At 40.7% G+C, this 24,539-nt stretch overlaps 1 protein-coding gene across 2 annotated transcripts in view; it reads right to left on the bottom strand.

The window, feature by feature from the left end:
• The window catches only part of ADCYAP1R1 (ADCYAP receptor type I), a 141,523-nt gene that overhangs the window by 14,476 nt on the left and 102,508 nt on the right, over positions 1-24,539 (bottom strand). For both annotated transcript variants that reach the window (XM_066313852.1, XM_066313843.1), the window contains exons 9-14: positions 23,965-24,062; positions 23,365-23,497; positions 20,575-20,728; positions 15,651-15,711; positions 10,290-10,359; positions 8,334-8,425 (exon numbers count right to left, since the gene is read on the bottom strand). In XM_066313852.1, coding sequence (XP_066169949.1) covers positions 8,334-8,425; positions 10,290-10,359; positions 15,651-15,711; positions 20,575-20,728; positions 23,365-23,497; positions 23,965-24,062 — 608 coding nt within the window. The remainder of the gene's footprint in view (positions 1-8,333; positions 8,426-10,289; positions 10,360-15,650; positions 15,712-20,574; positions 20,729-23,364; positions 23,498-23,964; positions 24,063-24,539) is intronic.

A 24,539-nucleotide genomic window follows, 5' to 3' on the forward strand; every position in this document is an offset into this window, starting at 1 on the left:
CTTTGAGGATGTTCTTTTACTCTCCAAGGCAGGCAGAGTCTGTTCTTAGAAAACTGATTATCTGCTTTGCGCAGTTCCTTTGACACACAGGGTTAGTCACAAGATCCTCACAGGAAATTCGTCCTTCCAGATCAAAAAAATCTCCTGCACTGGGACAAAACCATCTTCCTTGAGCCCTCCCTACCTCAGGCTGTGTACTTGCTTGGAGCATATCCTAAAAATTCTCCAGATGTGACACTAACCTCACTGGATGTGAAACAATGCCAGGTGCTGAAGTGAGACACAATAAATCAATGGCAAGAAGAAACAGAGACACTGAGGGGAAAGTAAATTCCTCTTGTCCTCATATGACAGAGGCAAAAATGTTAACGGTGGGAAAAACTAAAGAGGAAGACCATTGTTGCTGTGGGCATTGAGCCTTGGTCTAAATTGAAAGCACGTTCAGGATCAGAGATGTCAGAATTATTCCCCATTCCCTGCAGTCTCCAAACAACTGCTGCATGCCAGTTGCTTCAGTTCCACCTTCTTCTCTGCATTAAGTAACTGATTCAAAGAATCAGAGGTGCAAACTGATTTGGGGACAAGGAAAAAATCAGATCTATCCCTTCCAGTGCACTCAAACCAGCAAACTTAGACATGAGCAAGAGGGAAAGGACAAACAGGCAGAATGGTCTGATTTGGATATTCCCAAGTCAGTGCTCAAGTTTCAATTTGAAACTTCTGAAAATTTTTCAGATTCTCCAAACCCACTGTTTTTCCCAGGATCTAAGCAAGCTGCTCTGATAAAAGACACTGCACCCAAATTTGTGGCTAATTCAAAAAGACCAGTGGCCTTGGGCACAGGACATTCCCTGTCCTGCTGATCTCCATGACAACAGAAGAATATCAATACACATCAAAATTAGGTTATTCCCTCTGACCAAGTGCAGGGACTTCAGAAGCACATTTGAGATCTGTTCCTCATTTTCTTTCCAGAAGCTGCCTTATTTTTTGCTAACCAGGAAGCTCCAGTGTGTGGCAAAATTCACAAGGTTGCAGGAAATTTAGTGAAGTGCAGCCACTCTCCCTTTACAATATGAAGTTTTGTGTTGTGCACGTTGCTAAAGTATTTGTGGCCTTTTAAGCAGCAAGGCTGGAACAATTTTAGATATCTAAAGTGTTTCAGACAGCACATGTGTGGGCAAAGTCCTGTATTTACACAGGCACCCTGCAGACACAAGCATTTATGTATAAATCCCTCTGTTCTGAGCTCTGAGCCATGGCAATCAAGCCATGATGGATTTGGTACTGCCTTTGAAGGGTGTTTAGAGCTGAAATTTTCAGATGTATGCCTCTAACATTTCAGTGGGAACTGATAAAACCCCATTCAGCCTTTTTTTGGTGCCTAGAGCTCTGTGAGAACAGGGCTGTTAGGGCTGATCCAACCATAGATAGACCTGTTGAGAGTGCAGCAAGCTTCACTGTGTTTTCTTAAAAAAAAAAAAAAATCTATAAAGAGAATTATAGTGTTGGATAAAAACCTGGCATTATTCTCTCCCTCACTAACCTGCACACTGCCTTGATCTTTCAAGAGAAGGAGCATCTTTTAGTGTCTTCTCTTCTAATGCAAAATTGGGGTTTTTTTTAGTTCATGGCTTGCTCTTGTGACATAAGGGGGGGAAAAAAGTCTGTGCTCTGCTCTTTTAGGATGCAACTTGTGAACAAAGGACTTTGTTCTCTAAGGGCTGCCACAGATCGTGGAGACAAGGAGAAATTTCAAATCATCATCAGAGAATTCTTACACATGAAACTCAGGCAGATTTCAAAATCTCATGAGTTCATCAACAACAAAAATCACCATTGTATCCTTTTCTCTGTCTGTACGTGCATTTAAACCATAAAATTTCACACAAAAATGCCTTACAGCCGCAGAAATAGTGTTTAAAGACAAAGTCAGCCTATTTCTCAATTCTACTGCAAAAGGAAGAAGGACAGGAGTCAACCTCCACCACACAGACACACCTGTGCAGGCCAAGGCCTTGAACCCTAAAATTCTCTTTCTAAAGATTTTCAAATAATAGAAGCAGAACCCTTTTTAATGCTGCATTCATCACAGGTGATGCAGTAACAAGAAATAAGATTTGTGATCCACGATTTCAAAATCAGATCCCACCAAAGCTCTGGTCAGGCGCCTGGATATCATTGGAAATGGAATGGAATTTCCTTTATGAATACTGATTTGCTCTTCTGGAATATTCCTCTGGCAGGCAGCCCATGGAATAACAAAATCCCTTTACAAGGCAAAAATAGTTTTAGGTTTAATCTCATTATTTATGTAAGAATGTAAAGGATGCACTGGATGAGAGGACAATGTTTAGGTTGGGAAAGTAGATTTGACAACCAAAAATTCATCTTCCTCTCCTTGCCACAGGTATCTGAGGGATTTAGGTGCATTTTACCCTCATTTGTTCAGTAGCAATAACAGCTCCCAGGAACATTATAAACACACTAAATATTCTGTGCTGTTTGATTTTACAGCAATTGAAAACACAAATAGGTAATCAAAGCAGAATAGGGCTTTTGATTATTTTATCTGAAAATAAATAAATCCCTGTTAATTACACTCCTGCTGATTATGGTACATAGCCTGTGTGATCTTGCATTCCTAATGAGTACACTCAGTTTTTTTTCCAAACCCTACCTGAAAAGATTGGCACAAATGAACAGCCCCATCCTTTCCACCCAAAAATTCCAAAGTGAAAAAAAAAAAAAACAAAACAAAACAAAACAATCCAACCAGGACCCAAAATAATAATTTACCTAGGGCAGTGCACATGTAAAGTATAGTAGTGAATGAGCACAATTTTTTCTAGAACTTTAAGTAAATCCATCACGAATTAGTGTTGATAAAAGCAGGAATTATCTGCTCCCCTGGCGTTCCTGAGAAATGAGCACTAGACCCTTGCTGGTCACGCACTGACATCAAATGACCATCCTCTGTGTTTGGCAGTGTATTTTCCAGTGGTAGAAAAGGATGAACCCAAGGACATGAGTTCCTTTTTGTTGCTGGGTCGTTGGGAGTCCCAGCACCCAGCTGGGGGTCAGAAATTGCAGTGCCCTGCTAGAGAACACCCTGTCCAACCAACATCTGCCATTTGCTTGTCCAAAAATGAGCCTTTTTTGGCACCAAGAGCCTGTCAAGAATTACCAACTCTGGCAGTCTGAGCACTTGCAGCAAGACAAAGCAGTAGCAGAATGAATCACTGCGTGTCCAGTGGCTTTGGAGGTGAGTTTTAGAGGAGTGTTGTTTACCAAAACATCTGGGTTACAACATTGCTTTGGCTGCCCTAACCCTCTAAGGTTGCACCACAGGTAAAATCGTACCTACCTATGATATATGCCATGATTCTCCTTTCTTTCCAGCAAGATGCTGATTGGAGGAATGACGTAGACCTGAATTAGCTAGATATATATGTTTGGGGTTTGTTTTCTTTTCATTGAGCTTGCAACATGTGATACCAAAATTTATGAAGAATCTGTCAAAGCAAAAGCAGAGACAAGCTTTCCCCCTCCCAAATTATACCAGTCGTGGTAAACTGGAAATCATAATAAAATAAAAAGATTTTTTTTTTTCAGTTATATGTGCTTGAGCCTTGAAAATGAATGAAGAAACAAAGACTCGATGGAAATGTGTGGGTCTTTTTAATCTTGAGGGTTATTCCAGCATGCATCTACATCATGCACCCACTAAATATTGCGGTGTTTTATGGCAGTGATGATTATGATGATTTTCTCTCTAGAGTGAATATTTCAGCAATGCAACAATGCTTGTGAAAATAACAACGTGGATTTAAGCTTTGTGTAGGCATTTCTGTAGAAATATGTTTAGGTTTTTTTCCCTGAGGTGGGGAGCTGATGTACTCTCTCTACAACAACTTGACCAAAACCAGGATGTCTGAAAACAGATTCTGGCACACCAACATACTGTTGGTTGCATTTTTTTATCATAAAGACAGTGAAGTCTTGCCAGATCAAGTTTATTATCCATTTCCTAAAATTCCAGGGAAGAAACTGGTAGATGATAAATCCATGTGAATGATGTGGGCCTGATGTGCTGCTCTCAGTGCTGAGCCAGCCACTGCAGGGCTGTGAATGTGTGTTTGCAGCTCCTAGGACTGTGACATCCCATTTAATTCATGGCCTCCTGATGTGGTGCTCCTGGGCTATCAGCACATGGGTAACTACCCCTAAATAATCTCCAACTTCTTCAAAATATTTACAAACTGCAGTTGGAGGTTGCTGAAAATCAGAGAGTTCTTTCTGTTTGGAATCATCTTCATTAATTTATGACTGGATGGGAAATACAGGCACCAATTTGAGACATGGTCATTTGTCCTATGAGATTAAATAGATGTCACAAGGGGGAATGGCTTAGAATGGAAAGACAGCAGGTTTAGACTGGACATTAGGAAGAATTTATTTACTGTGAGAGTGAGGAGGCTCTGGCACAGGTTACCAGAGAAGCTGTGGCTGCTCCTGGATCCCTGGAAATGTTCAAAACCTGGTTGGACGGGGCTTGGAGCACCCTGTGACAGTGGAAGGTACCCCTGCCCATGGCTGATTTTAAGGCTCTTTCCAACCCAAACTATTTTCTGTCACAGTCATGGCACATTACTGCTCTTTATTTCACCAGCTGGGGTAAGAAACCTGCCTGAACTACATTAATAGCTGTCTTAATTATTCTAAGAATACCATCAATAGCTCTTTATGCTTCCCCACCACCTGGGGATCTCAGAACTTCTCCCTCAGATAAAAATCTATTCCATTTGCATTACTGATCTTGCTTCCGTTCGATGCTTAATTTGGCAGAATTATTCAGGACTGACACAAGATTAAGTGAAACCAGATATGTTTTAAGAAAAAAAAATCTTACATCTTTGGTACTCCTTACACTAAAAAGTATCTAATGCTTATGATGACTATTGTGAGGAAGTATTAAAGTTTCTTAGAGAAATAGCCCAAAATAATAATGGAATAAAAATCATCATTAAAACGGTGTCTTCTATTTAATTTTTGAATTCTACCTCAGCTGCTTAGACATTTTGATGACTCTAGCCCCAAATATTTTCACCCAAAAAGAGGAGTTTCTATCAAAAACATCAGGAAAAGAAGGATGGAGTGATTGCTCTCCCAGAACCTGGTGGGTTTTTGGGATCTTGGGCTGAGATGGGATCGGCAGCATGCAGGCAGCTCTTAGGGGAACTAAAGGCATGAGGAAAGGCTGGGGAGGGATGAGACCAGTGATGAATGACTGAACATACAGGTGGAGAAAATGGAAGTTTAGAACCACCAAACCGCTTGGCCACTCCAGGAAAATTGTCAGGAATTAGCAACATGCTTCCAAGTTTTTGCCAGCCCAAAGGCAAAGGCTGTTGCACACAATGGTCAGGTTGTTTAGAGAGGAAGTCTGATTAAATTTTTTTTTTTTTAATGGGAGTAAAGCCCAGGTAATGGGTGACAAAGGATACAAATGATTGTTTGATTTCTTTTCAGACAAATCTTATATTCCTCAGTGGCTACACTGCATTAATTAAGGCTCAGTTCCCCTGCAGTGCTTTCTTCTGCCATGGTCCTGCCACAGCTCCCAGCCAACTTCTCCAGAGGGAGATTTCATAACGAATGCACAGTGGGGGCAATGCATGATTAATCTTTGAATTTAAGCCCACCCCCAGGGCTTTCAAAACCAAATACAGGCTTAAGTGCTTTGCAGAACCATCACCACAGTGTTTATGAAGTAGAACCAGAGGTAGATTTTTTTCTAACAGAAATAGTCATTACAAGGACCTGAACCTAAATGTGTACCAAACATATAAAAAAATCCTGCTCAAAGTCAGAAGCCAAGTTTTTTGGGGTTTCCATTTAATATATATATATATATATATATATATTTACGATGGAAGTACCAGCTGTCTAAAGGCTTATTCCAAAAAATGGAAGACTGATACTAGAATAGATCTCAATCCCTGCTGCAGATCCATGTGGTGTTACCTTCAGAAACAGGCTGACAAATCCTTCCTCAACCTCATCGTTCCTCAGCTACTAAAGGGAAAGTGCCTAAAGACGTTCTGGAATAAAGATCTGGATGGGGAATTTGGACTGATGGAATGATGCTGTAATAGATTGAAACAGCAAAATGGAAAAAGTTCAGTATGAGCTGAACTAAATGTGAGATATTTCAATATGGTGACAGAACCAGATCGTGATCTGCTGTCTTCCTTCCTCACAAGCTTTATTTTTTACAGGGTATATGTGCACAAATATTGACTCTGTCTGGTGTATATCTGCACAGAATTATTAATTTCATTCCTTTTCATCGTCCCTGTGTGAACTTTTCCTGCTGTCAAATCTGTTTGGATAAACAACACTCCACTCCATAACACATACATCAATGCGAGATCGATTTATACACGCCCGGTTATAAAAGGCTGAAAAAAGAAAAAAAAAAAAAAAAAAAAGGAATACATGAGAGAATAAAATAAAAAAGTAATGGCAGCGAATGGAACAGAAAATATGATGTTTTCTCTTGGTTTTGGTGGGTAACTATACACATAGGAAAAACACCAGCAAAACCCAGTCACCATATTGTCCCAGGATGACAAAGGGATGTTTGGTCACCCAGTTAAATCTCTGGGGTCTGTGGCATGCTTTGCTTCATTCCTGAGAGGTGCAGCAGACACCAAACATGCACTTCAAAACCCAGACTCAGCACGAGCTCTGCACGTCTCGGGTGTTAATTACAGTCTGCAACTACATCAGGGGTGACTTCCCAGCAGCACATCCAGGGGAAGCCTTCATGCAAACCCTAGGCAGACCATGCACAAGTTAACCCAGTCACTAACTCTCACCCTCAGTTTTATTCCTGAGGGGAATCCACCCACAGAATCAATTTAAAGGGGTTTTTTGTTTGTTTTGTTTGTTTGCTTTTGTTTGTTTGCTTTGTTTGGGTTTTTTTGGTTTTTTGCTTTTTGTTGGTTTTTTTTGGTGTTTTTTTTTTTGTTTGTTTTTTGGGGTTTTTTTTGTTTTTTGGTTTTTGTTTTTTGTTTTTGTCTTTTTTTTTTTTTTTTGCTTTGGAAACACAGTTTAGAGCAAGATGAAAAGATGAAAGGAACTGTGCTTTCAGTAAGAGGATGTCTGGCTACAGACATGAAAAGGGATGTGGAAAATATTATTATTTAATGCAAATCTAAACTAGATAACAGGGATTAAAAAAAAAAAACAAAAAAAAAAAAAAAAAAGAAAAATAGGCAGCTGGAGGACATATTTTTCCCTGAAAATTGTCATTTAGATGGATGACATCATTATCCTATGATTGTGGTTACTTAGGGTGAAACTAATCACTGGATAATTATATTTGTTACAAAATAAGCATTTCCAATTTTACCCTAACATCTTTTAGTTTTATTTAAGGTGTTCATAGCTTGTCTATTTTCACCAGGAATTTGGTAAATTAAATAGACCTACCTATGTCTTTAAGTGCAAGAAAATACCCAAGCTCACAAAAAAAATCCCAAACCTAAATAAATGTGTGTGGTGTTTAGGCCAACACCAGCTGTGCTGCCCCATATCCTAGTTATTCTAGAGGATAATATGATAATATAATTTTTATATGGAGAATGACGGCCTGCACTCAAAACGATAGTAACAACCATCTCAACTGGCCATCCTCTGCCCTCTTATGAGGTGGAAACTAATAAAAAGGATTCCAGCTAAAAAAACCTCATTAATCACAAAGGTACAAACATCTAGAGGGAAATTTTAGGATTTGTGTGCATTTTAAAACAGTTTTAAAGGGGTCTGTGTGAAATGTTTAGCTTAAGTGCATTTAAGTTTACAAGAAACATGTGCATGAGCATGTCTAGGGGATCTTCCTACACTATGATTCAGCCTGATGTTAATTAAACTTTTTCACCAAATCTCATTGATTTCAGTGAACTTTGAACCATGACCTGGAACTTATGAAGCACAGCAAACCATCCCATGAGTAAAACAATTTATACCTGGTCAAGATGTTAAATTTCAGATAACTGATATGTGAAAACGTGAGATTTGGTTTGGGTTTGTTTTTAATCTTGTATTTGTGCTTATTTTACAGGCTTTCTAAAGAAAGGTGAAAGCTGGCATTAAAATGCATTTTCATGGCTGATGGATTAAAAATTAAACCAAAATAATTTAATAGACCTTGCAACTCTTTTCAAAAATCAACCAAATTCAGCTGAAGTTTCTTTTTTACTTTGTGGGTTTTTCCTATGTGTATATCAGTAATTTAAATTGATTACTGCTTTGTTTGTACTTACAAGTAAATGCTGGATTCATTGCCCCCGATATCAGGTGACTGGAGTTTCTGCACAAGTATCACAATTATGCCAATAAAAAGCACAAAGTTTATCTGGGGGAAAGAAAAAAAAAGGAAAAAATTGTCACAATGACATACTTTACAAAGTATGAGACATTCTCAGTGATTTGCTGGTTACATTCCCTTTTTCTTCTCCAAACAACAGTCTAAAAGTTTTATAGGGTCAGGATTAGTGGGGAAAGTTCACAAGAGTCTTATCCCCCTTGCTTCAGCTAAAATGAGGCAGAATTTCTGCAGCATGAGGACAAGACAAGAGAAACATAAATGGGAAAAGTTTCAACATTTTTCATTATCAGCCTGTGCAGAGTAAAAAGAAAGATGCCGACACAAAAAAAAATCATAAAATGGAGACCTCGATTGTAAAGACATTTTTAACTCCCATTCTCTGACCAATGGACTTCTCAGTTTAACAGTTCCCATTGGTTTTAAAAACCTGGAGAATGATAAAATTAGTTTATTTCAATGCTTTGGCTTGAGATTTGGTATCAACTCCATAGCTTCCTAAAGCCAGAATGGTGAAAATTTAAGTTGGACTGTTACAAAAATCTAATACTCCTTTAGGGAGACCAAAAACTAGATATGAGCATCTTTTCCAGCATTTTCTGTCTGATCTGAGGACTACAAAGGGGTGGAGAAGCCCAGCTGCCCCTTGCTGGTGGCTTGGTTCTTTAATGTCCTCAATATAAACCAGATTTAACTGACTCCCCAAGCAGAAGGGGATCTCTCACAAAACTGTAAAACAGGGAAATTCACACACGACAAAAAACTTGGGACACTGAACCCTCTCTATTTTGGTGCTGAAATTGGCTGAATTACCTTTGATTTATCTGGCGATTGCTGGACTTTACAGAGCTGTCCAAAGACTTCAAAGGAGAATAAAAACCTCCTGTTTAATTGATTGCCTGTGAGATGGATGGCTGAATTCCCAAAAAAACCCACTGAAAACCCCTTTTAATTCTGTCCATGGAGTGTGGAGAGCAACTTAGGGTGCCCAGAATGAGGCACATGTGGCAAGCCCAAGATTTTCAGGTGCCACTGACCATATTGTCCAGGGGCTCAATTTATTTCCCTAAAAGCAGGAGCTTAACAGCAGTTTAAAATCCCCATGTTATTTGGAGCACCAGAATATCTCCTTCTCTTCAGATATTCCAAATCCATCTGTACACGGTCCTGAATTATATGTTCTAGGGGATCCTGCTTAAACAGGGAGGTCAGACTAAATGACTTCCAGTGATCTTTTCCAATTTTAGCTATTCTGTGAAGCCCAAACAGAGCACTTCAGAACCCCTCAGTCTTCCATGTGCAGGTATCTGTCAAAATTTGAGCCAAATCCAAGAGTTCCATCAGCTAAAGAGAGCTCAGACACCTTGATGACAATTCAGCATCTCGCACTATAACCAAACACTATTTTGAATCTAATATTAGATAAATAAATGCAGCAACATCAATCTCATTCAGCAGAAAAAGCCTAATTTCCTGGTCATTGACATTCAATATTATTCTTGATGCCCTGGATTGTCCCACTTGGCCTTCAGCTGCCACCCCAATTGGCCCAGAATTTCCATACATCCTATAACACCTCTGCCAGCCCCAGACAAATGTTCCATGTGCTCTGGGGTCTTAATCATGACATTTGTGCCTGTGTTTCAGCAATTTAACAGCTCCTTTCCTACAGAGTCTTTGCTTGCAGGCAGAGCTCCATCATTTAATTTGTATTAATCCTTCTTAACAATGAAATTCCTTGGCATTGTGGGAGGCAAATGATGGAAATTTAGAGGATTTGCCCACCAGTCCAGCACAGGGATGGCAGCACAGTTTGTAAAGTATTTGAAGGTGTTTAAATTGGTGATTTGTCCCCAGGAGAGCTGAGGAAGTGTCTTCCCCAGGGGCTACTCACCATGATGGATCCAACCACGGGACCCTTGATCACCCACCACAAGGCAGTGTTGTCGTTCATGTCCCAGCAGCTGCAGACGTTAGGGAAAGAATGGGATGGGGAAAGAGAAGGAGAGAAAACAAGACACAGCAGTGAAATTAATGAACTTACAACTGTTTTTAGGGGGGAAAGAATGCGGGAGATTGGTTTCGCAGCTTAAATTATTTTATCGAAGTTGGAAGTGACAGTTCTTTATTTTGTCTGATTGAGGTTTTCTTTTACAGCCTTTCCACAACCATTTGGATGTAAAATAAATATTTTGTGGCAGTTTCAATGGTACTCCCTATTAAACAGCTTAGATATTTGGGGAAAAAACCCTTTAAGTGTGTTTTGGTCCCTACAATACAACTGTAAATATGTCCCTAAAAATAAAAAGAAAAAAAAAGAGATACATCAGTGGATGGGGTTTTTTTGATCAGTATTTCAAAGTTTGATGCTCACTTATTTTTCCAGGGTTAACAGATATGAATGTAGGTTTGTGGCCCTGACACAAGGAATTTTACACATTTCCAGTACATCAGGATCCTGGTTGCATTCACATATTGGAATGATTTTCCAGTCATTGGATTGCAAGTCTTATCCAGGATTCACCTGAGAAGGATCAAATACTGGGCAACAGTTGGGGTCAGCTCCTTTGTTAAGCTGTTGCTAGTGAGTAATCAAAAATAAAATGTCAATTCAGAATTTAAAATCTGCCTCTGAAATCACCAAAGGATTCTGCAGAAGTTTATTTCACACAGGTGCACTTGGACATTCAAGTATATGGTTTATATTCATAGAGGGTTTAAATGTTAACGTACATTTTTAGAGCTAGAAAAACCATAATAATGAAAAAGAATCTTATTTTCCAGGCCCTGCTACACTATTATAATGACTACTCTTTATTTTTTGAGAAATGACTTCTTGACTATTTTAAGTCATCAAGAAATTGCCAGCTAAAATTTTTCTTCCATCTTCCTCCACTTTCTTCCCCTGATTTTCTGCCTAGAAAACAAATTCACGGAAATCTGTCTAAATTGTACCTGCAGTTCTGAGAAGGAGTTTTTCCTTCCCACTGGGAAAAGAGCCAAAGTCCCAGCAGAGGCTGTCACGGTGCATTTGTCAAATGCCAAAGAACAATTGGGAAGAACACGCAGGAATAAAAAACTGCTGGTCTCATGAGAGCTTAATGCAACTTGTGTGTCATTTAAATGGTGGTGTGGCAGCATCTGGGGGAAAAGTGAAAATCTTTAAACAAAGCTTTAAATCTTTAAATCTTTAAACATGTGTAAAAGTGAGGAGGCAGAGCTAAAATCCCATCATCAAAGTGCCTGTGGGAGAAATCCCAAATGGCTGAGTGACGCCTGGTTTAGAAACTTCACTTTAACTTATATTTTCAGTTGAACAATATTCAGTATTTTCAGTTGAACAATTTTTATTCACTTCAGATGACCAATAAATTATTGGATTCCCATAAAACCAACAGTAAGGATGTGGGTGGTGCAGCTGGTGAGAACTGAGAAGGTTTAGAGGTGAGGTGTCAAATTTACACAAAATTATGTATTTTTGCTTCTGTTTGCACAGCATGGAAACCTGAAATCACCCAAAATCTAAGAGGCTTATGACTGAGACTTTCAAGTGCAAATTAATACTTCCTAATTATCTCACTCTGGATGCCCAGCTTAAACTATTAGATAGGTGATAAATGTTCAGAGAGATCTCCTCACCCACAGTCTGGAAATCAGGATTTTTGTCAGTGATCAACAATGCTATGGACCTAATATCACTGATTATCTTTTAAATTCCTTGTCTTCATTCATAAGTTAGGAGCTGTCTAGTGAAAACTACCCATTATTTTCAGAGCTCAACCTCCTTATGATGGACTGTAAATCTGCCCTGAAAGTTTTTTTTTCTGAACTGACCAATGTTTGAAGAATCTGGATAAATTCTTGTATTAATTTAGCTGTACAAATAGATATTGATATATGGAAGTTTGTCTGTGTAGGGAAGAGGAATTACAGGGATAGGAATCCACCTCTGGATTACAATCCACCAGTTATCTGGATTGCAGAGACCGACCAGCCCAGTTAATTTTCCCAGAATCTGTTTGGGACAGAGAGAACCCTGGAGGTTGTTTTCCCACACTGACGTGTTTTAAATATGCACTCTGGGGTGATGAATCATCCCCTACAAATTCCTATTGGACACCTCTGCTTTTTTCTTCTCCTCTTCTTAGACCTTTTCTTCTGCTTAGACCACTCCTCTGTTTTTACAGGATGCATCCCCAGCGAGCTCAGTTCCCAAATTCCACCTTAGTCAACAACTAATCAGATCAAGCTCACAGAGAGGATTTTTTTTCAAGGACTTTCAAGGATGTCCAATCCCTGTGACACCTACAGGAGAAATGTAGGGGAAGGAGCTGCCATCTCCTCCTCAGATAAAAAAGTGGGAATGCACGACAGAACATTTGGTATTTTCTGTACTATGTAAACACACCCTAATTTCTGTCAAATGTTTCCCTGCAGGCAGGATGAAAAGAAATTATTATTTTCCAGGAAGGATGAAGAGAAGGGAGCCAGGGGGCTGGGGAAAGGATGTGCTTTCCATTTGCAGAGGCTAGAATCTGAATCTCTGGTCCAGGTCTGGAATAAGTCCACTTAAATCAGAACTCTGGATCAACAGCCAGCTGCATTTATCTCCTGGATCCTGTCACTTACTGAGAAGGAAGTCAGGAGCTGAAGTCGAGGGAGCTCTGCCAGTTTTATAAGGAACAGGCAGGAGGAGACTCAGGTTCTGAGCCTGGATTTCAGTCCATGCCTTTGCCACTGTGGTTTTCCAGTTCAGTCCCTTCCACAACATTTTCAGGCTCATGCTGGCTTCTCTCCCACTCCCAGAACAATGCTGGTTGATTTTTAAAAAATAACCACTGAGACTCTCAGCTAGAACTGGTCTAAATGTCTTGCATGCTAAATAGCTTCTCTAAATAAACGGAATGGTTTTTTGGTGGGTTTTTAAAAATTATTTTTCCTTCTGCAAGACATTCTCCCAACCTGCAAAATGCAAGGGCTGTTTGGACTTGTAAAAGAAATTAGTGCATTCAGGGCCAGTGCTGTAATCCTAATAATGACACAACAGGGGTTTCTGGCCTGTTTTGCATGGAAATAAATGATTTAATTTGTCTTAATATCAAAATAGGACATTGGGTCACAGCACTGGCATCCCCAGTGGAGGCAAGGCTTTATTTGCTTTCCAGAGGGAGTCTGAAAGAACAAGGATGAAGTAAACTTGTCAGAATAATGAATTTTGTAGAAATTTTGCTTCCAGGTATCTCCAGTATTAGGTAAAATTAAAGCATAAGCCTCAATGACTTGGAAATGGGATTTGGGCATGAAATGCCTTTCCCTCAATTCTGTGTTTTCAAGGAACCACTGATCGATTTTTGAAATTTTACTCAGTCTGCCTCATTTTTTTTCTAACATTTTACCAGGTTCAAACATAGCTCTCATGAAAAAGCTTTTTCAAGTTGTTGGGGGTTAGATTTGTCCTTTTTTCACTCTAAAGATTTTTTTTTTCCCCATAAGTTACCAAGGAGAACAAGTGTTGGATACTTAAGAGTATCTGAAACAACGAGGTGGCCGAAACCAGTTGAGGAGATTTTTTCTTTATCTGTTAGGGAGGGGGTAACTGCTTTCTCTGGTAACAAGCCAGATGTTAAAACTGGGTGAAGCAGTGTTTCTTATCTCTGTTCACTCTTCCACTACCCCCATGGGGATATCTCCTGTTAATGGGCCATTAAAGCTCACCAATGACATCACACATTACATCACCCCATTGTGAGATGCTCCACCCAGGGAGGAGGAGCCAAACCATCTTCACCTAGATAAAAAGGAGCCACCAGTGTCACCAGACATCCAGTGTTCCCACGGGACTCCCAAAGGAAGACTGGGCCCATCTCTGGACCCTTTGGCTCCACAGGACCATCTCAGCTTCCAACAGGACCACATCTGCCACTCCAGGAGGGCTGACTTTGGACTGCTTCCAACACCCTGACCAACAGGGAGTCAGGTTGTATTTCTGACTCTGTCAGGGTTTTCTAGGATTTCTTGTTTGTTTGTTTGCTTGCTTATTCTTCTGTACATCAGTATTTGTATTTTTTATATGCCTGGTAAAGAACTGCTATACCTGTTCCCAAAATCTTTGCCTGACAGCCTTTTAATTGCAAATTTATAATAATTTGGAAAAGGGGAGGAGAGGGGCTTGCATTCCAAGGGAAACTCCAATATTCCCTGGCAGATTCCTGTCCATCTAAACCAAGACACAAGTTGGTCTTTTCAGGATGTAAATACACATCCATTCTTGCCTGCCACACCTGCTGCTCTATCAGAGCAGATACAGACTACCAAAATATGCAGGTCCAGGAAAAGCTGGGAGCAGCTTTTCCTTCTGGTCCTTTAGAACAGCAGATCTGCAGCTTTTCTTTTCTCTACAGAAAGAGACAATTTGGGATGGATCTACCCTTTTGAACTCTTCATGAAATAATTTTTTTTTCCTCACAGAAGACAGAATGCGGATTTCTGTCTCATCCCTATTCATCTGTCACACAAAACTCATGGAAAACCCTCCTCAGTGGGAAGCTAAACTCCTAATTGCCCTGGTAAATCAAAGCTCAGCAATGCCTTGTGCAGATTTCCTTCACTGTACTAGATTTTATCTCCAATAATTTCCACAGCTGACTTCATCACCTTCATCTTCCTCCACAATCAGTGGGAAAGAAGCTGAGAATCATGTGAGATCTCACAGCTCTTGTAAGATGAAGCAAACTATACCCTGGACTCCAGAAATTTAATGGAGCAGGGAATAGGGTCAGCTGCAGGTTTACAGGTTTGCTGCCTGAATCTTCTTTTAGGAGTTCCCCAGTACAGTGGGGGCACAAACACCAAACTGGAACTCCATAAACAGAATAGTGCTTGAACCCTGGACCTAAATTACATTTGTACACAAATAGTTGTCAGAAATGGAAGGAGAAAACAGAACAGGAGGAAATGGCCTCAAGTTATGCCAAGGGAGGTTCAGGCTGGACATCAGGAAGAATTTTTTCACTAAAAGGGTTTTTGAATTTTTCATGGGGCTGCCCAGGGAAGTTTGGAGGTGGCACTCAGTGCTCTGGGCTGGGGACAAGATGGGGATCAGGCACAGCTTGGACTCAGTGACCTTGGAGGTCTTTCTCAACCTGAAGGAATCTATCACTCTGTGATTCTGTGCTCTGCTATCACCACATTCCTCTGGCAACCTTGCCAGGGTGCTGGATGCCCCTGGAATAATTTCCCACACAGCAACACCTACCCAGTGTCATCGAAGTGAAGCCTCAGCACTGCCCAGACAGTGACACAAATCGTTGGGGTACCTGCAGAGGACAAGACAGGGACACATGAACAGTGCAGGCACACTTGATGTTCAGCAAGGCAACCTCTCCACCGAGGTTTTGTCCCCTAACAGCACTTATGCATGGGATAATGCAATTTATTGAGTTAATTCACAGCTCCAGAAACATCTCTCTCAGTCAGGGGTGGGATTGTAGGGGCAAAGCTGGTGAAAGGAAAGAATGATGCTGTGTCAGGTCATTATTTTATAACAATATATAAATATAAATAAGTAAATAAATAAAATTAAGTATTAATATTGATAAACAGATATTAATAAAATATAAATACAATATATAAAATAATAATAATGCCTATTTTATAAAATTTATATTTCAATGGTATTTAATTATAATAAATCAACCTATTTTATAATTTTATATCATTATATAAACAGGTCGGAGTTTTACTGCATTTTGCTACATGAAGAATAAAACAAAGTCTGGACAGAACACAATCAACCACATCCGTGTCTGGAGCTACAGGAATCATGGAGGAATTGCAGTGCCAGATGTTCAGCTGGAATGGCAAGACTGGATTCTGTGTATCCTTCTGTGGTTTTGTTGTAAATGATTTACATATGTTGCATTTTCTCTGTTACTGCATAAATAACCGGCTTTTCTTTACTTATTCAACCAAAACAAATCCATAGACAAGAAGTTTTCTCTGCTCACAGAAATATCTGGGTTTTTTCATTAAAAACAAAACAACAGACTCTAAAAAGAGAATGTTGGAGTGAGGATTCAATTCCTATTTCAGACATTTCTTCACTTTTAAAAAATGCATGCAAAAAGCAAATTTAATTAAAACAGTAAGAACCCACAGAGAAACCTGGATTTATTTTCCTTTCTGAAAATCCTAGAAGTGTAATTTTTGTAAAATAATGCATTTATGCAAGACAACACTGGGTGAGTTGGAACTCCACTGTATGGTAAAAAAAAAAAAAAATCTTTGACTAAGAAACTGCTGACATCTGTTTAGACACCACTGGAAAAAAATAAAGTGTTAAAAAGCAAACAAAACAAGGACCTTGATAACCCCAGTTCCCAGCAGAGCAAGACTGTGGTGAGTTGACAGGAACAATTATATTTAATACATTTTGCAAGGCTGTGTTGATGTCACATTAATTAGTCAGTCCTTTGAACCCACACAGACGAGTCTGTGCCTAATCATCTTCCCACCACCAGAAATAAAAATCTCCCTGCTAGACCTGGGTGACGGATGGAGCCCTCCTCCTTCAAAAACCATACAGGGAAGACTTTGAAAGGAAAATGATATAAAGAAATAAAATGACAGGCTTTAGGGAGAAGAAATCATGCATATTTAATTTCAGTTGAAGTCTGCTTTTCTTTCAGGTGAATACCTAGAAAACACTGAGGAAAAATCCCTTTTGCCCTTAAAAGAGTAAAAATTAATATTCAAATGGCAAAATTTAATTTTAAAGTTATCAAATTAAGCTTCAAATATCAAATATTTGCCCAGAGAAGCTGTGGGTTGCCCATCCTTGGAAGTGTCCAAGGCTGGTCTGGATGAGTCTTGGAGCATCCTGGGATGGTGGGAAGTGTCCAGGGAAGGAGGGTGGGATCCAAAGAATCCAAACCATTCTATGATTCTATAAAACACAGTTTCATGTCTTTAGATCTTTAGTTTTAGGTCTCATGTTTTATTTAGTTTCCTCTATATCAATTTTGATGCTACGAATAGGGTTCCAGATCTGTGAAATGTGCAGGAAGGCAGAATCAAAACTAAAAGCGTCATAAAAGTACATTTAAAACCCCCTCGTTTCAGATCAGCCTGGAGTTTTGAGCCATCTGCTGTATGATCATACATATACTTACAGCACTCCTCTTTACATCAAAAAACTTTTATCTCTCCATCACCTCCTGTTCAGCTTCTGAGGAAAGTTAGGAAACAGAGAAGCCCCAAAGGCTGTGATTTATTCTTGCTGACTTGTGCTACTCTGACTTAAGAGCAGGCAACTAGCAGAGAGCTCAGGAAGACAGCAGTCTATCCAGAGAATTCCCCAGCATAATGCAGATTTAGGAAGAACAAACTGCCTGGGTGACCAGAGCCATACGTAGCTCTCATTAATCCCAGAAGATGAGGACAACTCAGCACATTGGAGGAAACAGAGCAACATCCAGATGCTGCAGAGTGCTGAGCTCTTGTCTCTCACTGCCCCAGTGCAGCTCTCTCCCCTCACCAGCCCTGAGCTGAGGGGCTGCTTTTGCCCTCCAGGGATTGAATCCAGAGCCTGGAAGTGCCTCTGTTGGCTTTGCAAATTGCCAATTGCTCCCACCAGGTCAGGGGAACTGCCAGTCCAGCTGAAACACACAGGAGATGAGAAAATAATTGTGTTTAAAAACAAACAAAAAACGAAAAAAAAAAACCCAACAAAACCATCAAAATCTGGAGAGTTATTAGTGGATATTATTGATGCTGCTTTGAACCTGAAGTGAATTGAGAGTTGTGCCCACCAACAAGAGCTGGACATGGACCTGTTTAAAGGAATCCAGAGGAGGCCACAGAGATGCTCCAAGGGCTGGAGCCCCTTTACTGTGGAGAAAGGCTGGAAGAGCTGGGAATGTTCCCCTGGAGAGGAGAAGGTCCAGGGAGAGCTCAGAGCCCATGAAGGGGCTCCAGGAGAGCTGGAGAGGGACTGGGGACAAGGGATGGAGGGACAGGACACAGGGAATGGCTTCCCACTGCCAGAGGGCAGGGCTGGATGGGAGATTGGAGAGGAATTCTTCCCTGTGAGGATGGGGAGGGGCTGGGATGGAATTCCCAGAGGAGCTGTGGCTGCCCCTGGATCCCTAGAAGTGTCCAAGGCCAGGTTGGATGAGGCTTGGAGCAGCCTGGGGTAGTGAAAGGTGTCCCTGCCCATGGCAGGGGGTGGAAGAGATGATTTTTAATGTCCCTTTAACCCCAAACCATTCTGGGATTCTATAAAATCTATAAATTGAGCAGCCAGTTATTATCTGTAGCACTCAACTAAAAACTAAATATTTTGAGGTTACATTATAGAATGAATCCATCTGGGTAGTTCATTCATTACAAGGACTAATAACAAAAATACTGAAGTTAATATATGCTGGTTTTCAGTATTCTCACATTCAGACAAATCTACAAATATGAAAATTGTGTTAACTTAATTAAAGGAACTCAACCTCTGATTTATGTTCAGATTACAAAGATTTTACAACTTAAAATTTTTCATTGCTTTCTTTTCTAATTGTCAGATTTTCATGTACATAACCCCCAATATCTCCTTTGAAAATCACTTTTATCTCAGCTATAATGTGATTATACAGCCGTGGAAGGTACAAAAGGAACCCTCAACACCCTTTCCAACAGTTTCTTTTCCAAAAGCCTTTTCCAGGAACCCTCCATTTCCAACAGCCTTTTTATGGCACAGATTATTTATGATAATTTGTTCACTCCTTTCTCTCTATACCTTCTCTACCTCTATACCTACTAGAAACATTTTTTTTCTCCCTACTATCAGGAGTCTTTGCCAGGAGATGAAAATTTTGGTTAGTGTACAGCTGCTTCAGGAGGGAAAAAACAAGACCATCTGTTAATTTTTTGAAGGTTCAGGCTACATAAGAAATTTTTTTTTCAAAGGAGAGTAGTTTAAGGTATGGGGTTTGTGTGTAGACTTTACATGTGAATATACAGAATTATCTCTATTTCAGAAGTGTCTAAAAGTATAAAAATTGAGTTTAACCTTCTCAGGGAACATTTTAAATGAATGTATTCTTCTGCATTCACCATCTGACTTCTGCACAAAAACATCTGCAAAGAATTGCTTGCATTAACATGTCACAGGAATCAATTTATATCCAGAAGGCCAGAATGAAAAATAATTACCACGATTATCATCATTTAACTGGCTTTTCTGAAATAAATCTTCTTCCTTCTCAGTGCAAGTTTTTATTTCCCATCCAGGTAGGATAAGCAGATGTGAATACCCTTTGGACATATTTTCAATTTAGTTATTATCTGGAAGAAAGGCACAAATGAAGCCTTAGAAAATGGACTGGACTTAGCCTTGCAGATTTGATTAAGCTGAAGAAGTTGATGTTCAGATCATATCTCGTAGGAGGCAATTTTCTGTCGTAGATTACACCTCTGCGAGGGATGTGTCGTCCTCCAACTCTATTCACACAAAAAACATCACAGCACAATTTGGGCTGCAGTGGTACTCTGACAGAGTTTTACACGTGGCCAGAATGTAATGAGCCCTGTGAAGATGTACCAAGTCTGAGGGTTGATCTGCAGCCTCCCAGAGTGGCTCAATAATGTTGCCAGAGGGCTCCTTGGGTGTGTTTTGTAAAGAAAAGATTTTAATAAGAGAGAAAATAACAAACAATACAGAAACAAAAGAACAAAAGCAGTGTGCAGGTGCCAGAGAAGCATCTGACACCTGACTAGACACCCCAAAAAGCAGTGAACACCTCTTTGCTCCTTCTTAAATACTTAATGTTTTAGGAGGGACAATTTGACTTGCTGCCAATAGAATCTAGCTGCATTTATGAGGAACAGCTGAAGAGACCTGTCAGTGTTTTTATCTTGGTATTGAGGCAATTACTGTCAGGAAAACAAATATGTTTTTGGCGTTCCTCCCTCACAAGGTCCTGGGGTGAAACTGGAACCCTTTTCCTTATATAATTCAGAATATTTCCTTGGATCATTCATCATCCAGAATCATTTGCCTGGTGCAGCGCAACAGAACTTCTCTGTGAAGACTAAAATCGTAGTTTGGGACCTGATGTGGAAATGCCACACACGTTTTGTGGAGTCACCCTGCACACCCCAACACAAGGGAGACAAGAAGTGCCACCTACCCCAGCCGATGATGGTGTACCAGTAGAAGTATCTCCTCTCTGGGAAGAAGGTTTCCACCAGCAGAGTGAAGAGATACAAGCCCTCGATGAACAGCCAGAAGTAGTTAGACATGACACAGTAGTGGAAGAACACCATCACTGCTTTGCATTCCACCTGCAGAGGATCGAGAAGAGCAAAGTTATTTCTGCCTCGCTTTGGCCAAACAGGAAAAAAAAAATGCTCTCAGCCTCTCCAAATCTCTCAGTGGAAAGAGCTGGGGCTGCTGTTACACACTTGTAATGGTGAAGGGTAGGAATGCACCCCACACCTGAGCAGGTGTTTCCATGTAGGGAAAGATTTAAGGCTCAGCCCTTGCTGTTTTTAGAAGGTAAAGGATCCAGAAACTTTGATGTCCTTTTCTCAGTAATTGGCCAGGTGCCCACAGAGACACCAGCTGGATGCCTGGACCTGGACCTCAAAACCTGCCAATTTCATTGGGCAAGGTGCTAAAACCCCCACCTAAACCATTAAGAACTTAAAAGACTGCACAGAACTGTTCAGTGCTGTTTTTGGACTGCCGTAGCCAGTGCAAGAGTTTTCTCTACACTGTGTTCGACTTGTATTTATTTTGTTTGATGCTGTTTGTTATATTTGTCGTTATTAAAGCCTTTTTTTTTTAACAAAGCAGGTCCAGAGAAGTTGTCTGGCTGTTATTAAGCCACTCTGGGAGGCTGCAGGTCAATCCTCAGACCTGATACATCTTCACCGGGCTCATCACACTCTGTATCAGTGAAGGTTTTAAAGAATGTGAAGAATGCCAAGTATAACTTAGACAGCAAAGCCTGGATGGGGAAGAAGCCAATTTTTCCAGTGGGAAGTGGTCAAGGAGCATTTCAGAGCAGCCTGAGCACGTCCTGTATTGCTGAGGGCTCACAGCCCCAGTGAACACCAATTGCTGGACTTAAGCCTCCTTCCAGGATTAAATGCAGGGAAGGAAAACAATCCAGCTGTGTACTGAGGAGCCCAGAGAAGGATGTGAAATGGCAGGATGACTGTGGAAAGCCCTGAAAATGGGATCTGAAAGGATGAACCTTCCTGTGTGCAGCTGGGAGTTGCACTTCCTTGCCATCCATCACCAGTGCTGTCACTCAAGGACAGAAAATGGAAGTGAGTGTGAGGAAAAGGGACGGATCAACTGTAAAAGAAAAGATGGAAGCTTTCATTCAAGGACAGGAAGAAGAAGGAGCAAACTAAATAAAATGAAAAGTATAAATAAAATTTAAATATAAAATAAAATTTTAAAGAAAGGAATAGAGTTTGTTTAGGCTTTGAGAAGAGGGGGCTCAGGGAGGATATTATTGCTCTCTAAAAGTCTCTGACAGGAGGTGGTGACAAGGTCAGTCTCTCCTCCCAGGTAACAAATGACAGGACAAGATGAAATTGCCTTAAATTGCATCAGGGGAGGTTTAGTTTGGGTATTAAGGAAAATTTCTTTCCTGAGAGGGTTGTCAATCCCTGGAACTCCACCCCAGGTCAGGGGTGGAGGCACCATGCATGGAGGTGTTTAAAAGATGTGTAAATGTAGCACTTGGGGATGTGGTTTAGTGGTGAATTTTGGAGGTGCTTGGGAATGGTTGGACTCAGTTTCAGAGGACTTTTTCAACCCAAAGGATTGTGTGACAAAGGCCTAAGGTGGCAACCAAGCTCTACCCTGTGAGACTAGGACACACTGGTCTTTCCAGTGCTGCACCCCAGTGAGATGCCATTACTCTTACAAAAGTAGGATTTTCCAACAAATCCGAGCAGAATCTGTGTATAAAATGGAAGCTTCTGCTGGAGGCAGTGATTGGTTCCCACTCTGACTTCATCCTCTGGGCCAAACCTACCATCAGGGTGCTTAAACCATCACCAGATCTCGAGTTTCATCATGGAAGCTCTACCCAGGCTGAAGATCTGGTCATAAAATGGCTGATTTTAATGTGTTTTATGCTTTAAGTGTTTCCAAACAAAGAGGCAGATGCCACCATTGGGGGAGTGGCAGGAAGAAATTACAGACCTAACATGGCTTCAGCTGTTTCATGGAGAAGAAGTGAGTGCAGAAACTAGTTTCAATGACAAAGAAGAGGCTGACTAAGAAACTACACAGCTGCACTTGCCTTGTGGAAGTGACTCACAAGGAATTTAGCTCATAACTGGATGGATAAAGGAGAGCTCAGTTGGTAATTCTATCATAATTACACCCAGTGAGCTGATTTATATCAAATACTAGCCTTAAATGTGAAAGGATTTGGGATTTGCACATAATAAATGCTAAATGCATCAGTGAAAGAGTGCTCTGCATGAAACTACTTATTTATGAGACAAAGATGTGGGAAATGCTGAGGATTTTCTGAGAATGTAGCCATCAGGTGTATTCTCTGTGTCTGAATGTTCACCCTGTTTACACATGACTCTGCCTGACATCCAGAACAAAGGAAGCTCTGGAGGAAAACCAGACCCTCAGAGGAAGGAAATTGCTCATGTCTGCTCTCATCCCACCTATCACTGAGCAGATCTGGGGAAGGCAGGAACAATCAGGGCAGAGTCAGAAAACAAAACCTGTAGGTTTGTTCTGGAGGACGCTGGTGACACCACAAGATGAAACATCCAGTCTGGCTGTGAACTGGGAGGGAAATTAAACACCAACTACCTTTTCCTCTGATAACTTCTCAGCTCATGATACTCCACAGACTGCTCCCTGCCCTTCTGATTTTTGTTATCTTGAGCTGAAGACAAGTGAAGGAGGAGGATTTGGTTTCAGGTTGACTCACCGTGGAGATAAAACAGTGGTTTCCATCCTGCTCAGCATAAAGAACCCCGTCCTTAATGAACACAGATATTGCACGGAGGATGAACGAAACAAAAAGGTTCATGTGGATGAAATTCCGAGTGCAGTGAAGCTTCCTGGAGAGGAAAGAGGAAGGGAGGGGAAAAAAAAAAAAAAAAAAGAAAAAGAAAGAAGAAAATGCTTTTACTTAGTAGAAATGTCAGAGTGGGCTGGAACACACCTGACCAGAGCATCTCAGTGCTAAGAACAGCAACATCTGAGCCAAGACTGTGTTAGTATTGACCCTAAACCTGAGAAAGAGGAGGATTTGGGGATTTGCTTGTAAAAGGATGAAGAGAAGCATAAAACAGACAGCAGAAGGAGCCCAGTGCAGCTCGTGGAGTCTCATAAACCAGACCCACAGCTTCTCCTGCTGCGTTTACACTCTCCTGAAATGTGACTTCTGGAGCACATCCAAGCTGGGGAAGCAACTCAGTTAAATTCTTATTCTACCAAAAGGTGACATAAAATCTTTAGCTCTGTCTGGGGCAGCTGGGCTCCAGCTCCCTTCCTCCAGGGCCTCAGTGCTGGTGTCCCCACTCACCTGAAGCGACAGAGGATGACCATGGCAGTGGTGAGGGAAACCAGGGATGTGCTGTATCCCACCGTGTAGAGAGCCTTCACCGAGAGATAGTAGTAATCCTTGGGAGGCAAAAACCACAGGGTTAAACCCTCATCAACAGCCACCACCTGCCAGTGTGCTGGGGGAGCCAGAGGCAGGGTTTGTGTCTCAGACAACCTCCTGGACTGTCCTCCTTTCCTCTGAGGTCACATTTTACATCAAGCTCTGCTCTATGGCTGGGCCTGCACACCATTAGGTTATTCATCAGTGAGCTAGAAAAGGCTGGCTGGCTATCTATCTATTTATCTGTCTGTCTGTCTCTCTATCTATCTATTTTAAATAAGTATCTGTAGGGAAAAAAAAATGGCTAAGAGATTCTTTATTAACAGGGGTGTCATAATAGGACACGAAATAAAGAAGTTTGACTCCAGTCAGAAGGCAGGAGAAATCAGAAAGTTTTATTTACAATTCATTCAGCTCTTTTATAACATGCTGCACTAAGAAGTCAAGTTATTGGTCCATAGGGCTGAGACCTCTCCCATTGGTTAAGTAACAGA

Source organism: Sylvia atricapilla, chromosome 1, assembly GCF_009819655.1.
Source record: "Sylvia atricapilla isolate bSylAtr1 chromosome 1, bSylAtr1.pri, whole genome shotgun sequence".
Taxonomy (NCBI): Eukaryota; Metazoa; Chordata; class Aves; order Passeriformes; family Sylviidae; genus Sylvia; species Sylvia atricapilla.